Source organism: Labrus bergylta, chromosome 17, assembly GCF_963930695.1.
Source record: "Labrus bergylta chromosome 17, fLabBer1.1, whole genome shotgun sequence".
NCBI classification, from domain to species: domain Eukaryota; kingdom Metazoa; phylum Chordata; class Actinopteri; order Labriformes; family Labridae; genus Labrus; species Labrus bergylta.
In genome coordinates, this window is record NC_089211.1 from 6,729,575 (window position 1) to 6,747,682 (window position 18,108).

The window sequence follows — 18,108 nt, forward strand, 5'->3', positions numbered from 1 at the left end:
CCCCATTTAAGGGCTAACTATGTGACTTTCAGAGCAGAATTTTCAAATTAAAACAAGTTCTTTCTTCAGACACACCCTCTTTCATCCCTCAGCCCCCACTTCCCCTCCTGCTTCCTCACTTCCATGTTATCCTCCACTCTCTCCTTCAAACGTATCCTGTCTCTCTTCAGCTGTCTTATCCAAAGAAGGCAAAAGGCTTCTATGGACACATAACCAACACCTTTTTTCACATGAATATTGGGCTGGTACCTGTTGGATTATTTTGCTCTCGACCAAAGGATTCTGACGCGTTAAAAGACTTTTTAAACCTTATTTGACAAATGATTGACGGGTCCTCCTCAATAATTAACAGTTGAAAGCAGAAATGAGCTCTGGCAGCATCTCTGTCACCTCCTGTGAACGTCTCTCACACTGAAACATGAAAGCAGCTGCTGGGTAAAACGCAGCCTGGAACGCAGCCAATCAGCTGTCAGAGTGGGAGGACGACGCCGAGTCACAGCGACGAGCAGAAAACCTTGTTAGCCCGTGCAATCTGTCAGAGAGGGAACAGTGTGTGCAGGTGGGTGTGTGTACTGATGTGTGCCAGTCAGCGAGGAAGGGGGAACTCGTAGTACCACATTTAAGTGGAGTGTGGAGGAACTTTTAATGGAAATAAGTTTAAATATTGGCGTTAAATCCTCAAACATTCACGGGTTTGAGTCCCTAAATTACCTGGCAGCAGGTTGGGCATATTTAAACAAGAAACTCAGTGTGTGTTTTTTTTTGTTTTAAAAAGAGCTTAAAGTATTTGACGAGCAGATTTTCATTTTAAACATGAGCAGTTTTCTCACTTCATTGGCAGTTTTTCTCCGTCCCACCTGAGGGAGGGGAGAAAGGAACTTAATAAATGCGAGCTAACGTCTTGGTGGAAAATTAAATGACTCGTGAGGATGAAGTAGTTTGCTGAATGTGAATGAGGGTTGCACAAGGAGGAGCTCAGCTCACTGTAGGAGCTGCAATCAAATCTAATCCAAACCTTTAAAACGTCTGATTCAGAGCCAAAACATAAGAGGAGGAGGAGGAAGACGTGCTGCCAGCTGCTGTCTCAGAACAACATTATATTTAAAAAAGCACAACTGCATCCAAATTAAAGGAACAAAACTGAGATAGAGTTTGTGAGGCTTCAGTGTCCATTACTGCAAAGTCATGAAGAGAGACAAACCCAAAGAAAGGTTTGAACAAATCTGAACTTCAAAGTCACCTTCTCTGTAGTGTTTCATTACCGCACAAAGTGACGCCCAGCCTCTACCATCTGACTGTGTCGTCCCTTAACCACCGCCCAACGCCCAGCCTCTACCATCTGACTGTGTCGTCCCTTAACCACCGCCCAACGCCCAGCCTCTACCATCTGACTGTGTCGTCCCTTAACCACCGCCCAACGCCCAGCCTCTACCATCTGACTGTGTCGTCCCTCAACCATCGCCCAATGCCCAGCCTCTACCATCTGACTGTGTCGTCCCTCAACCATCGCCCAATGCCCAGCCTCTACCATCTGACTGTGTCGTCCCTCAACCATCGCCCAACGCCCAGCCTCCACCATCGGACTATATCATCCCTTAACCACCGCCGTCCTCATTCATGCACGTCCTGCTCCGACCTCCACCTCAGCTGCAAAAAAGTGTGGACAACAGGAACGCAGGGAATATAAAGGAGAAATCCTTCCTACATATTATCCCATATGCTCTTTAGTAAAGCATTTCGAGATAACAGTTGTTGTGAATTGGCGCTGCAGAAATAATGATTGATTGATTGATGTTAATTTCATAAACACATGTAGAGTGTAGGGTTTGGCACAGGATGACGCTTTCCCTCAGAGGCTCAAACGAGTCAAGCCCCCTCTCTGTCTAACTACCAACATGTGGACGAACAGTGACGGCTCTGCCCACTCAGGGAAGCTGTGTGTACGGGTGGTATGTGTTTCATTATGAGTATTGACATAAGAGTACAACGGAAGGTAAACTTTCCAGAAAAGACTTTCCAATCCCAAAAAAAATACTTTCTATGTCATGAAATAAACTGACAGCCATGCTACAGTAGCAAGTCCTCTGTCCATGACTTGAGGTAAATAAAGATTTAAGCTAAATGCTAACATCTGCTAACTGACATGATCACAAAGAGAAGGTGAGGCTTCCCCGGCAGGTATCTGGACATTAAACAATGTCAGATTACATTTTAAGGAGTCCTGAAAGTTGTGACAATTCTTCCTGAGTGGAACAATAAGACACAGGCCAACATGGGAATCTGTCCAGATGTTGTCGGGTCTAATCGGCCGACTGACTGACAGTGTCATCACTGACCACGAGCACAGCTCAAACTTTTGACTGACTGTTAAATTCACAAGAACGTTTCAGAGGCTCTTTATCACCACTGTCTCATAGAATTAACTTTTGCAAGTCCTATAGTTACTTTGACTTCCTAAACAAAAAGCTGCTGAATTAATCAAATCCCCCAGCTGAGTTTGAGATGGTAAAGTTACACATTGACAGGACATGTATCGCCAAGGAGTTTAAAGTACTGGATGGTGAAACAAAATGTAAAATTTAAAGCAGTGGGAGTAATAGTTTCATCATTAATAAAAACAACTGATCATTTTGTGATGTCAGCAGTATGTCGTCGTCCTGCTGCTGTGCTGTCACATCCTGCTGCTGATGCAGTTTGACATTCCTGCTGCAGGCAGCGAATTAACATGAAGACGGAGCGTTACATGCAGGAATCATACTGATGTGGCTGCAGGGGTAGCACCTCCATAACTGTGTGTGTGTGTGTGTGTGTGTGTTGCTGCTTAAGCTGAAGTGACATTTCTCTGAAGTTTGGTTCTGTTGATCTGCAGAGCTTTCCAGGTCAGTGACGATGTTCTGGTTTTGAAACGCAGCGACCGGTTCTGGGCGGGTCTCGACCTCTCTGACACTTCCTGGCTCATGATGAAGACTGACAGGGTCGAGCTGACTGACACAGCGATGTTGCCTAATCTTTCTTTCCGCGGGGAAGGACGACGCAGGAGTCAAACTGCTGGCTTCAGGGCTGCAGTGAAGGACAATCCCTCTGTTTATATCATGTTGAAACTCAATTACAGAATATAGATCTTCAGCTGATGACTACGTTGTCAAAAGGGGATTCTGGCATTTGAAACCACGGCCCTATCTTGACATATTTACAACATTCAGAGTCGCCGGTAGCCTAGTGGTCAGAGCGCATGCCCCATGACTGGAGGCTGTAGTCCTCCAAGCGGGCAGCCTGGGTTCAAGTCTGACCTGTGGCTCCTCTCCCATGTAATTTCCTGCTCTCGCTCTCTCCCTGAGTTCTAACTCTATCCACTGTCCTGGCTCTAAAATATAGGCATAAAAAGCCCCAAAATAAAAACCATTAAATGACAAAAAAATCTGTTACAATTTGTTTTAGAAAAGTTGTTGCTCATCGAGCTGCCTCAACAGGCTTGATTTTACTGCATTTTGTGTTAAAGACTCATCTTTTTTATCGAGAAGGTTTTTCTCTGTAGAGATCTTCTCTGTAATTTTTGTCACTTTGAATAAAAATCTGAGTACAGCCAACAAAAATGTAAAACTATAATGGTTACAAAAGTACCAGTATTTTCAAATACAAACTGGCTCATGTAAAGATAAAGCACATACATTTAAGTCATTATTTTCACAAGAAAAACAATGTAAAGAGTTTTGTGAGAGAAATGCACGGCCCCATTTCCATAGCTTACAACTCTGATTGTTTAGTATGAAATAAAAAAAAGAAAAAACCATCAGTCTTTTGGTTCTCTCTTTCTCCATGCGCTCTTGTGCGTACGTTCACACACACAAACAGAGAGCATGCTCAGTCTCCTCTCAGCATCCAATCAGCACTGAATATATCTCACGTTTAACTATTTAACAAGAACACATGTTCTCCATTAGAAGCACAGAAGAAGAATGTGTGTCTTTGTATGTGTGTGTGTGTGTGCGCGCGTGTGCTTTCATAAATTACAGTTGTCAGGTGAAAATCTTGTACGTCCGCATTAAGACGTAAATCAGAAAATAAATCAGGACAACGCAAGTAAATCATGGAGATAGAAGGTTTTTATCTGACAGTTCTGTGTGTAAGACTACATTTTGTGAGTGTGTGTGTGTGTGTGTGTGTGTGTGTGTGTGCGTGTGTGTGTCAGTGTGTGTGTGTGTATGTGTGCGTGTGTGTGTCAGTGTGTGTAGGTGTGTAGTTGTGTGTAAGAGTGTGCTGCATGCAGGACGCATCACTAATCTTTATAAGTGGCTATAAATCCAGCTGGCTGTGCCGCGGTGCCGGGCGGCGTGCTGCTGATGTGGGGTAGGGGAGGGAGGGGGGTGTTCGGCAGGCGTTCAGGGTTCACCATTTCCTGGAGTCGCTTGCTCGCTTGCATGACGCCATGCCTCCCTGTATGAATATTTATGAGCGGAAACTGCTGCAGTCAAGGCGATTCATCTCATCTGACGAGAGCCGCTGCTCTGCACAGGAAGTGATCGTGTCTCTGGATTCCAGCCAACATGGCCGACTCCGTTTGTCATCTCTTAACATCAGCAGCTTGAATCACCCAGTTTGTTTACAGCAGAACAGGACGCCAGCCAGGGGAATAAAGATGATAGAACTCCTCGTTAAAAAGCAGTCGCAGCCACTCTGCACTGTGATCCTGCAGCACACCTGCACCTGAGTGGCCACACACCCATTTACTCTCACCTGTGGATCCTGGACTCTTTGTAAGAAGTGGTCACAGTCTGAAAATTGACTGCATAATGCATAACTGGCTTGCATTACTGCTAATGGCCAGTAGGGGGGGACTCCACTGAAGATGAAGTATATGAGAAAATGGCTGTACTTCTCAGTCGATTTATAACCTCAGTAAACATTTCCTCATCAGTTTTTTTTTTTGCTGCAAATGCATGACCAGAAATTGTTGGAATTCTAGAAACTACACCCCCCCCCCCCCCCCTCCTCGGCCGGTTCGATGGCCCGTTTGGCCCATGCATTTGAAACACAAGAACTCCAAACAGTGTTGGATAGGGCTGAGGTCATGAATCCCAGTGTTTACTTAAAGCTCTTCACATACCACCACACTGTTTTGTGATCTATTCTTGGATTATCATAGACTGTGTTAAACATGGAGCTAGTCTCAGCGATGTCACCCACTGGTCTCTGAGGTGGAATTTGGAAGCCCATTGATTGCAGACACCATATTGGAGATTCTGACTCAAATTCACTTTGGATTGATCTAGAATCAGGCAAAGAGGTGGAGCTACGGTGGGCCTTAAGCCTCCTGGCAAACTGCTAAAACATGCCATGTCAGGTCAGCCACGCTCCTAATTCTTAGACTCATAATCAAAAAGAGTGTTTAAAAAAATGTTTAACCTGCACTGAGTGTGAACCAATAATGACATGAGCTCTTCAGACCGCAGTAGTTCCTTGAACCAGTTTGTGATCATGTATATTTCTGCTTTTAAAATGCACATATTCATACAGATGTTTGTGCAGCCAGCCTCAAGTGGACATTTGAGGAACTGCAGTTCTTTGCACACTGGCTTTATTTTTCCACAGCGGAGGTTATCCATATTCAGGAATATTCATAAATATCTGACCTGTTAACCTTTTACCTATAAGCCTCCACCAGCAGCAGCTGAGCCTGTTTGACTGAAGGCCTGACGTGAACAGGTCTTATGTGGACATGGAGTTCTGAATTGATTCAGAGATAATTGCCAGTCGGGTTTTGCCGCCGGATTTACACAAAAGTGAGCAAGATAGCCTCTGGGTAGACCGAGCAACAACTGAATTTAATGAAGATCTCTGAAGTCAAGATTTATGATTTGTTTTCTCTTGGCATTTTGAGTGCACATCAACAGAGACATTCTTGCCATTTTTTCTCTCTTTAAAGAAATATGCAATAAGAAGTGTTTGTATTTGTCTCAAAAGCTTTGTACTTTGTTTAAAGGTGGAGATGACATTGTACTATTACTTCACCATTCATTCCAACAACTGGTCCAAAACCCGAAAACATTCACTTCACAATGAGAGAATAAGCCTCTCCTCACATTTGAGGATCTGATATAGAACATATTTTGCATTCTTGTGGCAGCCTAGTGTGGAAAGAGGGCCGAAAAGGCAAAATAAAATAAAATAATTGAGTTGGTTAAATATGGCTCCAAGCTGCTGCACCAACGTCCCAGAGATATTAAGTTTGTGTGTGTGTGTATGTGTATGTGAGTATCATGCGGTTCAGCATACAAACAGTTTTCATCCCGAGGCCAGAAAACTGCACGCCTCTGCATAAAAAAAAACCTTTTTCCATTTGTTGTTTACTTTTTAATCAGCTCCAAATCCAAAAAAACACAAACAGAAAGCAGCAAAGCAGAAAACAAAAACCGAATGGAATCAGCACGCTAGAATAAAGTAAGTAAAAACCAATTAATGTAAAAGCCTGCAGGAGTATTAATGAGGAGGGTTTAGAGGTGAGGGAGATGTAGTGCTCCTCAGGCAGGTAATGCAGGTTCCATATGAATAATGTATGAGTGTCAGAGCGAGCAGCTGATGTTAAATATAGACAGCTGAGAGAACAAGATGTAAATGAAAACGCTAATGTTCAGAGCCGAGGCAAATTAATCTTTCTGTACGTTACCCACACTGCTGCTTTTGTTTGTTTGGTTTGGTCTTTATCCGAGTATCTTAACAGTGCAGAGACACAAACACACCCAAAGTCTTAATTAAAACACACAGCAAGGCTTTCAGGATAAAAACACGACAAATACGGTTTGTAAAGACAGTGCTCAGTTTGTGAGTTTGAATCGGTGCTGCTGAGAAGTGACACTTGAATTTACAGTGAGTTAAAAAATGAATCAAAGCGGCTGAAAGAAGAATGGCTGCTGCTGTCTGCGTTCCAGAATTGGAACAGGAACAGATTCAGGATTAGTCGACATGTGGAAAGCAGCTAAGTGCAGAAACTCAGCAGCTTTACAAGTTAGGATCCTGCATTCATAGGGGGGCCGCAGTAGCTCAGTCTGTAGGTACTTGGGTTGGGAACAGGAGGGTTTAAGTCCCGGTGTGGACCAAGTCTGGAAATTAGTCTCAAGCAAGGCACCGACCCCTCCCCCCCCCCCCAGCAGCTCAGTAGCGTTCGCTGTGGGCAGCCCCCTCACTCTGACATTTCTCCATCAGTGCGAGGATCCTCAACAAAGATCTTGGGGTTTTTCCCCCTGAAGAAGAAACCACATTCTGCTTTTTAATCCTCTTTATATAAAAGGATACTCCCATTAAAGTCGACGATCTGCATCATCAGTAGAAGAGACCATGTGGAGACATTTTCCTTCATCTCTTCACTTATGTTTACTGCACTACAACGACGCAATGCACAAGAAAAAGCATGACGGGCATTAAGCTTCACATTCACTATTTCAAAGTTACCCTTTAGCTGTCATTGAGAACAAGGGTTTTATGGAGCTGAATCATCCATAGAGCTGTACCCCCTCCCCCCATAACAAATGAATATGCTGCTTAAAACCAGCAGAAACACAACTTAAAGCAGCTTCAAGTTGAACATCAGATGTCCTGTGACATTCTTCAGCAGGGCCTTTAAAGGTCGCTGCTAACTCAAACCTTTAAGTTGACCTATTCTGCTGATTCACCTTTTAAAACTCACATATCGTGCTACAATGCTGGATGCCCCTAAAGTTTCAGATCATGAGGTAAACGTATGTTGGAGTAATCCCAGGATAAGTCTGCAGTGGGCGCTAAACGGCTTGTTCTGAAAATCACCTGATATATTGATATGAAGCCAAGAATTTCATGGGATGGCTTCAAGCCTCGACGTTAGCCCTCTCTTCTCCCAGCACTGGAGAGCAGCCCAGCTCCCAAAACGGCCTCATCACTGCCTACAAGATCAAGCACAGGAAGACTGGTCGCCGTGGAGACCAAGAGGACATTGAACCCAACAACTTCTATGATTTTGCAGGTTGATTAAAGTCATGATGGAGGAGCTGATGTCTGGCAGCCCTGCAGCATTCTGCCCCGCTGGAAGGCTTCCAGAGAGAGCTGGCCAATCAGAAGAAAGAGGGCACATGGGGGGGGGGGGGGGGGGGGGGCAGGGCTTAAGGAGACAGCAGCTGAAAGGCTGAAGGGAGGTTTTTTTTTGTTTTGTTTTTTACAGATAAAGGAGCTCTTTTAGCTGTAAATCATGAAAAATGTTTCTAAGGGTTTCACAGACTGACAACATGAGAAGTGGAAATGCCACATTTCACTTCTTGCAACAAAAATATGAGGACCACCTTCCTCGTAAATGGCAAAAAAAGATGACATTCCTGTTCTTCCAGCTGGGGAAAATATAATTTTGGCTTCCCTGCACAAACCCGGTGCTGTGCGAGTATCTCTGGAGCTTTGATGGTTTGAACGCCTCATCTGACAGGATTTCACTGCATCCAACACACGACGCTCTGGGCTCAGCGTCACCGCCTGCCGTTATGTGAAGCCACATGTAATATATTCACAGGGATATTTCCTCACCGCACGCTTTGCAGATTTAACCGGTGCAGGGTTTAACCGTCATCATATTTTCATTTCATCAACAGATCCATTTTGTGTCACTGCATCCCAGAAATGTTAGCAAGCAGACTGTGACAGAAACATGTTAGTGTCTGATGATGATGAGTCCTGATAGGTGTGTTGATGTTGAACAGGATAAGAGAGGTTTACAAGTACAGCACATGTGAGTATGATTTAAATATATCATGTTTGCTCCTTTCCTTTCACACTCAGCTGTTTTTCTTCGACCTCAGTCTGATAAATGAGGCTCTGCTGTCTTAGCACACAGAACACCTCAGAGTGTTTCTGTTTGAATTAAGGTCTCAGATTTTAAAATGACTTTCAGCTCACCGCAGGAGAACAAAAATCAAATTAAACGGAGCCGAGCAGCAGTCTATTCCATTAGACCAAGAGATCAAAAACTCCCAGACCAACACTTCATCTGGGAGACGACACTCAGTACATTTACAGATGGCTAGAATAAGTAGATTTATTGTGTTAGCACGACTTAAACTGAACTGTAAAATACATGTAAACATGTTTGTCTGACTAAAATCATTCTAAGTGGAATTCCTCAAAGTCAGGCAAGCTCACCTGCATCAAACATGGAAGAAAAACAAATATGGGGGACGATGGACGACGATGGACGACATCAGCTGGCTGGCAGCCCCATCAGATCTGTTTATGGAACGTGAGCACAGCGGAGCGCAGCCCTGAGCAGCTGTACACACATCACAGGAGAACTACAAGATCCCAGGAGAACTACAAGATCACAGGAGAACTACAAGATCCCAGGAGAACTACAAGATCCCAGGAGAACTACAAGATCAGGGGGAGAACTACAAGATCCCAGGAGAACTACAAGATCACAGGAGAACTACAAGATCACAGAAGAACTACAAGATCACAGGAGAACTACAAGATCCCAGGAGAACTACAAGATTACAGGAGAACTACAAGATCCCAGGAGAACTACAAGATCCCAGGAGAACTACAAGATCCCAGGAGAACTACAAGATCCCAGGAGAACTACAAGATCAGGGGGAGAACTACAAGATCCCAGGAGAACTACAAGATCAGGGGGAGAACTACAAGATCCCAGGAGAACTACAAGATCACAGGAGAACAAGGAGATCACAGGAGAACTACAAGATCACAGAAGAACTACAAGATCACAGGAGAACTACAAGATCACAGGAGAACAAGGAGATCACAGGAGAACTACAAGATCAAGCAGGAACAAAGAGAAAGACATGCAAAAAACATGTTACTTTGTCTTTCTGAGGATGATTTGTTGTTCAGCCTGTTTCGATGTTATGTTGATAAGGTGATGAAAAATACGATCAGGAGTCCATATATTGCGTTTTATTTTGAAATTGACCGGACGCTCTGTGCGTTTCCTTGTCTTACTTCCTGCCCGAGATGTTCTATTCTGTCCAGCTTGCCTGCAGCGTACTCCGTCCAATCTCGTACCAATGTTGGACCAAAAGAGAAGAGCGATCTGTATTTATGAGACGACTCTTCCACATCGCCGTGTAGGAACATGGAGAGAGATCAAACGTTAGCTGAAGGAGCGCAGGATTACATTTAGATCATCTCATTGAACGGTGCTGACGAAGGGAAACATGAAGGAGTTGAATCAGAACTTAAGTGATGAAACATGGAACTTTTTTTCCGGTCATACATTAATACTCAGATACGCAGATGGAGGTCTAAATTAACATCTCTGTGGTGTTAAAAGCCCGCCGTGCCTCTAATGGATCGCCTCAGTCTTTATTATTCAGCTCTGATTATTAATGAAAAGGTTGGACTGCTTTGAGCTTTTAGCTTTAATGTGACTCCTGATTAAATTTACATCCTCCTGCTTCATTTGTTTGTTCTTTTTCCGCTGCGGTGGGGAGTTTTGTTGGCTGAAAACCTTGACGTGGGAAGAAGACTTTTAATCAGGGGGAGGGTAGAATAACATTTTTTTTTTTAAATTAATGCATCTTTTCTCTCCACCTGTAAGAGCTGCACACAGAGGATCAGGAGGGATGATTTATTTATCTGGATTTTCATAATATCACAAGAGTTTTATGATAATATCTGGATATAGTGAACCTTAGATGATGTCATCATTGCATAATGATAAAAACAATCGTTGTGTGTTCTCAAACATAATGTCGTTATATAAATCTTTGATCCGATGTTAAAGTTGTTCCCTTATGGTTTTCTTATTAAGAACAAGCAATGTTGTAAAATGATACTTTTGGATGCATCTTTTATGAATGTGTGTCCTCAGCACCTTCTGTTGTGTGAGCTTTTTCATTTTCTTTGGAAATGGACTTGAGCGTGCACTACTCAAAGCACTATCAAGTCTCACCTACACATTCACATACTGATGGTAGAGGCTGCTATGTAAAGTGACCATGAGTAATGACCATAGACTGTAAATATTAACGGATGAAGCCTGGGTGACGTCAGCCATCTGTTCCTGCAGGGGGCTCTGGAGGCTCATCAGCAGCAGCCGCCATGTTGTAAATCCTATCTCAGACTAACTTTCAGTCAACCTAACGACAGGCTGAGAGCTGGAGCTGAGGCGGGGTTTAAAACTTTTGATGAACCGTTTATTTATGCTGTAAAAACTGCTTTTTTGGTTGTGGTGTGCATGTAACTTACGGGGCTCCTGCAGCCAGCCTCTAGTGGACACTCGATGAACTGCAGGATTTTGCACTTCCGCATTGGCTTAATTTTTCACGACTGGAGGTTGCAGCTTGGTAATGACTAATCCATTCACATTCATTCGCTACCGAAGAAGCTTGGGGTTAAGTGTCTGGCCAAGGGACACATCATATATGGGGCTGCAGGAGCTGGGGATCTCACACATTCTCTCTACCTTTTAAGAGACTTAAAACTTTCTTTGATATGAATATACAAAGACATGATGACGGCTGAGCGTTATGGCGAAAAAGCAGACTGAAAAAAGCTTCTGTCACTTTTCTGCATGTTGATTATCGGTCTGTTAATGGTGGATTCATGTTGGGTCTTTTTAAATAATATGATCAAGAGAATGGTCGCGACCTGCTCAGTTTGTAGAGGGACTTGTGATAACATTTGTTGTTGCTACACAAAAAAAAAGATTGATTGAAATTTAAACATGTAAACTAAATAATTTCATCTGGAGTTGATTTCATCCATTTACACTCCCTACCCTTGTTCAGTTCAGCCCTAAGGTTATCATTTCCAGCCTTCACTGCTCTCAAATACACCTGATTACACGGATTGATTCGGTCGTCAGACGGACAGAAAGACGGTCGTTCTGTTCTGCTGAACTCGATCACTCTTCAAGCCTCATAATCAATACTCTGATATCAGCGCGAGGATTAGGAATTATTTCCCGCAGTAGTCAGCTGTGTCATTCATTATCATTAGACTTTTCATCGGCCGATCAATAACTTATCACTGATAGAAGGACGAGGTCTCTGCTCGTCTGCACCCTCGGATCAACAGGGAGTTTATCATCAATTCTATTTGAAGCAGATCAATAACACACCGGCCTGAAGAATCCTGCAGGATCATCATTAACCTCGCGCTTTAACACTGAATTACAATAAAGACAGTACGAGATGGAAATGGACAAAAGGAGAAATAAAGGGACGGATAGATGAGAAGGAATGTTACAAAGCAAAGTGAGGAAAAGTCAACGATATGTTTTTTTGATTAACAAGATTAAATAAGATGAGATAACAACATTTACTGTGAGAAATAAGAGATGAGATATCTTTAAACTAGTTAACGAGAGACAATCATTAAGATTAGGACACCAAAAACAGCGTAATTTAAAATGAAACAAACAAGACACAAGTGAGACGAGAATCCTAAACGTCATCACCCTCACTAATTGGCACCAGGTAAACAAATTAGTAATATTTGTACATGTTGGCTCAAATCTGGACAATCAGTGTGCTAAAACTGCAACGTAGCTGCACCACAGTAGCCGAGGTCGTAGCCACAGACTGGCTGTTGTCAGGTTCATGTACCGGCTCTCTCTGCTCTACTACCTGGATGTAAACAAGCACAGTGAAGAGACAGCATCCCGCAGGAATCTGCAGTTAGGCAGTAATTTGATCTAGACAATTAATGTAAACATGTTCATTGGCTTTGTCAGGTTTAACTGACATATCGTCAGAAGCGATGCACAACCACATTTAGCACGGGCTGTGGACGCTAACCTGCAAGGAATGGAAGGCTGGAGGTGATGGCAAAATGTTCAATAAATGGTGCTCAATTTTGACTATTTTCTAAACACTTTCTTACCTTTAGACGAGCAAGTGAGTCTGAATTTAAATTTCAGTTTAACCAACAAGGAAATTCTCTAGGAACATCCCTACTGGCCATTCTGCTTGTACAAGGACAGAGAAAATACTATACAGATGTTTTTTTTTACTGATCAGGTTTGGCAAATAAAGAGCGGTGATACCTAAAAGGAGTGCCTTTAAAATGCATTATGTTTATTAAAAATATAACTTGAAAAATGAAGATGAATGGCACGATCGCAGCACAGTTTTCGTTAAATATTCAGAGCAGGAGAGCAGGAGTGAGCAGGATATTCACACACAGACGCAGAGCAAAGTGTTGACTCCTGAATAATACACAGAGAAAACAAATCCTCCTCTGGATCACTGCAAAGCTTCAGAGATAAACCTGCTCAGCCTTAATGCTAACAGAGTGCTGATTCCTGCAGCATTGTTCAAATGACCACACCCCCGACTTATTCACACACACGTTATTCATCCACAGAGAGACAGAACGTGTGTGACGAGGGACGACACATCAGAGGGGGAAAGAAACAGACGAACAGCATGAGGACTGTGGACGTGACTTTGTGCTGCAGGCAAATAAACCCAGGTAAAGTGTATTTTTATTAGAGCGGCTGGATCTTTTAAGTTAGACCTCTGTGCAACCTGAGGCCCCATGAAGCCGTGAAACCTGCCCTCCACAACAGGAACGATAATATGTCATAAATTTACGAACACACACCAGAGGATAACAGGTTCTTTACGGCTGTAAAGCTGCTTTTTAAATATCTGAACGGCCCATGTTTCCACCACTTTCCAGCCGACGTTTGACAAAAACTGTTTGATGGATTTGTGTACATTTTGCATTCTGCTCATGTTCTCAGTAGCTGTTTGTTGTTCAGAGTTTCAGAACTGAAAGCACGTGAACACCAAGCGGCAAACTCCGGTCTTGAAAAATGGAGCAGATAAGAAGTGCAAAATCCTGCAGTTCTTTGAGTGTCCACTAGAGGCTGGCTGCAGGAGAGCCCAGATCCCCTGCAGAAACAGATGGGTGACGTCACTCAGGCTTCAAACATTAATATTTACAGTCTATGATGAACACACTGAAGTCGGAGAATGACTTCCCAACTCAGAGACTGGGACCATCCGAGGAACTCATGATTGCAACATGACTAGTTTGGTTCAGTGTAAAAATCAAAGTGACAGACTTCCTTCAGGCCTTGTTGCAGGATCTGTGTTAAAAAAAACAACAACTAATGAGCACATATGCATTAGATCAGTGGTTCTCAGGTGGTCCTGAACATGTGAATGGAAAAAAAACGTGTCAAAATGTCTATGAAGCTCTCTTAAAACATGTTGGTTTAGTTCCTCTGCTTCATTCCATCACATGTTTTGTACCATATGAGGTCCAAACTCCACTATTTTTCATTCAATAAATCTGACTGGCAAAAAAAAATATCAGAAATTTGGGTCACAGTTTTCATGAAGGCGTTGATGGTGGGTCCTTAGGCTAGACCAGTTGAAAACCATTGCATTAGTTCACAGTGCATTGGGGTCCTCCCAGACCTCATGAGGCTGAATATTATTTAGACCTGATCTGACTCAAGTCCAGAGTCACGTTCATAAGAGTTTACTCGAGGCAACTCAAAGAAATGAAAAGAGGATTTTGGTTTAAATAACTGGTGTAAACAGGCCTGCGGGACGTGGTGTCCCGGTGTATCACTTGAACCAACAGTCTGCAGGTTTTTATTCACACCAAATATTGAAGGAATGCGTCCACTCATCTTCAGGATAAAAGTAGCGCCACTGTGGACAGACAAGCTGAAGTCTTCTGTGAATGCAAACAGGACCTTCTCCAGTAAAAATAACTTGTGCTCTTCAGACGTTTTTCCTGAATCGGTGTGTGAGGCTTTCATGAATGATTCTGGAGAGGGAATGTGTGTGTGTGTGTGTCTGTGTGTGTACTTTAGCATCCACATGAATAAACGCTCAGTCTGACTAAAATATTCAGCAGAGGATTTTACAGCTGAGCAGCTGAAAAGAGATGGACACACACGTACACATGCACACACACACACACACACACACACACACACACACACACACACACACACACACACACACACACACACACACACACACACACACACACACACACACAATCCCACATAAATACTGAGATACACACCAAGTGGTAACGCAGCTGATCCAGCAGCTACACAGGGAGTGAGTTAAAGTGTGTGTCAGTGTGTGTGTGTGTGTGTGTGTGTGTGTGTGCTGTCATACCACCAATTAGCTTAATTAAAGTGTTTGGACTTAATTTATTGACAGCAGGAGACTCGGAGAGAGAGAGAGAGAGAGAGAGATAGATTGTAATTAAAATGGGGGGCGAGAGAGAGAGCGAGAGAAAGTGAGAGAGAGAAAGTGAGAGAGAGAGAATCAGACAAGCAGCTCTCGATCAGATCCTAAGAAACATAAAGAATTAGAAACAGTAAGTGAGTCTAAAGAAAATTCAAGTTCACCATAGAGCAAAAAATCATTCATAAAACCTGCTGAGGTCAGATGCTTCCAGTGTTGATGTGTTATTTGATTAAAAATATTCTGATAGCAAATGTTTTAGAAAGGCAAGTTTCTTTGAGCTTTTTGTAACTTCTCATTGGAAAAAAAAAGGTAAATTCTCTGATTCAACACTCTTAAATGTCAATATTCTCTGCTCTCTCTCCTCCTTCATGACAGTAAACTGAACGTCTTTGGTTTGACACCAAAAAACACAACATTTCAGAATGTAACGTTGGGCTTTGGGAAACACTGCACAACTTTATTTTCACCATTTTCTGACATTTTATATACCAAACAAATGCCCAGAGAACGGAGGAAACATTCAACAGATTGAGCAACAATGAGGGGAAACACCTAACAACACATGACTGATACAAGTCACCTGTAATGTGCAACATAGCAATATTCATTACTACAGGTTATATTCATTATATTTAGACTTTAACACCATTGTCATGTCTTTAAGTCTGTGCATGATTCAGGTATCTGTCTTTTAGGTCGTTCCTTCAGCAGGATTCAGGTTAAACCACCAGTCTGTATGCAGCTGTGGAAAACAGGGTATGGGCCTATTAAGAAACTACGACATGTTAGACCTGGTTCTGTCCAGTAAATGCCAAGAACACCTTGTAAAAGTCATCCAGGACGTAAAGAAGCATCATTGTGAGAATAAGCAAAAGCTCCTGGAGGGCAAATGATCCGGCCTGAAACCTGATGAGAAGACCCGGCAGTCTGCACCTGATCTGTAAATCTGCTCATTCTAGAAGAAACTGAGGTTGAAACAGCAACAACACAACCTGCTCCAAGCAGCAGTAGAAAAGATGGTAAGCCTCGAAGAACTCAGATAAGACCTAACACAGCTTCACAAAATGCTTCAAAAAATCCTGATCCAACCAAAAAAATATATGCATAAAATATGGCTAAAAGCAAGAAATACATGAATTGAACCAATCAAATGTGCCATGCTTGGTGAAACTGAAGGTGAACCAGCTGCAGAAATCAGTCACAAACCTGCTGCTCACTCCATCAGACTGTTGAATCCCACTGAAATCCACTCTAAGCCACATAAAAACCAACATGATCACACCAGCAGGATTCATGTGAGACCCAGTAGAGCACCATGAAAACCTGGTAAATCTGAGCCAAAGCTGCAGACTGAACCTGATCAGTGGATCAATAAACTCGTTATATGAGTTAAAAAATAATAAAAACAGCAACACAAATCACTCAAATCTGCTCACAGCAGCAGCCTCAGACACAATCAGAGCTGCTGAAGACCGGAGAAATCCATCTAAAGCCGGTCAAACAGTCAGAAAAAAACCCAGTTCAACCCGGTCACACCCGAGTCCACCCGGGTTAGAGCCAAGGTTTAACCACCAGCCTACAGGGAGACGCAACAAATGTGTCTGGTCTGCGGCAACCACAGCAACCACACACCCGCGCACAGGGGCTAAACCCGCAAACACACGCGCGCACATACACACACAGTGGGAAATAAACACGCATATTTCTCTTTTTTTTTTTCCTACTCACCGTGCGCTGAGGTGTGAGCATTCAGCAGCCAGCAGAGCAGCAGCAGGTAGAGTCCTCCTGTCCTCCTTCTCTTCCTCAGCACCAGCACCTCCCAAACATCAGCAGTACATCCACCCCAAAGCAGCTCCATGCTGCCCGGCTCCAGTCCCACAGAGGAACCACCGAGGAACCACCGGAGCAAAGAAAACACCCAAAATCCTGCTGTTTCTGAATGCGTAAAAGAGAGAAAAATCCTCCACAGAATCCAAGCCAGCCAAAATCACAAAATAAGAAACAAATCACAGGGTTGTTAGTCAGGAATGTGAGGATGAGGAGGAGGAGAGAGAGGGGTGAAACAACCTCTCCTCTCCCCAAAAAAAGAGCCCTCTCGCTCGGGCTTGGATCCCCCCAAAAAAAAGCCCCAAAAGAAAAGAGAAATCCCAAAGAGAGACTGAAGCAGTTAGTTTCCGTCTTTTCAGGGTGAGAAATAAGTTCCAGAAACTACGAAGGCAGAGTCTCCATCACTCCTGTCCGGCGTAGATCATTCCCATTCACACAGAAGCGAGGAGGGGGGAAAATCCACGCTGCCTTCCCGGAGGTCTGCTCCGTCTGTCGGGGAGGACGGATGGAGAGGGTCGGAAGAGGAGGATGAGGGGGATGAGGAGGAGGGGGAGAGACGAATCCAATCCTCTCTCTCTCTCTCTCTCTCTCTCTCTTTTCTCTGTAGGTCTATACAGCTGGAGAGAGAGGGGGAGTAGAGAGACATAGGCAGAGTATGGAGCCATTGATCTAAAGGAGCTGCAGGTAAAGCCCGGAGCCGGAGCAGATGGGAGGGGAGCGGGGTGAGGAGCAGCTGGAGCCCGGCCGGCAGAGGCAGAGCAGCGGGGAGAGATTAGCTGAACTCTTCTGCCCTCTCTGGTCACAGCCGGAACTTTTTACTCTTCAATCACAGCTGGAACAGAATATTCATAAATTCATCAGGTTGCTCTCAATTTCTGGGAAAATGTATTTTCTTTTTTAACACATTTATAAATTTTATTGAAATATATTATGTGTTTGTGATCTTATTTTGTTTCCAAGGAATAAAATATTACATTTTTACTTCAACAAAAGCAAAAATATAATACAGCTGGGGAGTCAAAAATTGGTCTAACCCTCTACATGTGTTTTTAAACGGAGCCTCCCAGGACCAACATGAAAATGG

The 18,108-nt window shown here is 43.4% G+C and overlaps 1 protein-coding gene across 1 annotated transcript in view; it reads right to left on the bottom strand.

The window, feature by feature from the left end:
* Positions 1 to 17,868, bottom strand: part of dcc (DCC netrin 1 receptor) — a 241,892-nt gene extending 224,024 nt beyond the window's left edge. The window contains exon 1 of the mRNA XM_065965456.1: positions 16,926 to 17,868. Coding sequence (XP_065821528.1) covers positions 16,926 to 17,055 — 130 coding nt within the window. The 5' untranslated portion in view covers positions 17,056 to 17,868. The remainder of the gene's footprint in view (positions 1 to 16,925) is intronic.
* Positions 17,869 to 18,108: the final 240 nt, after the last annotated feature.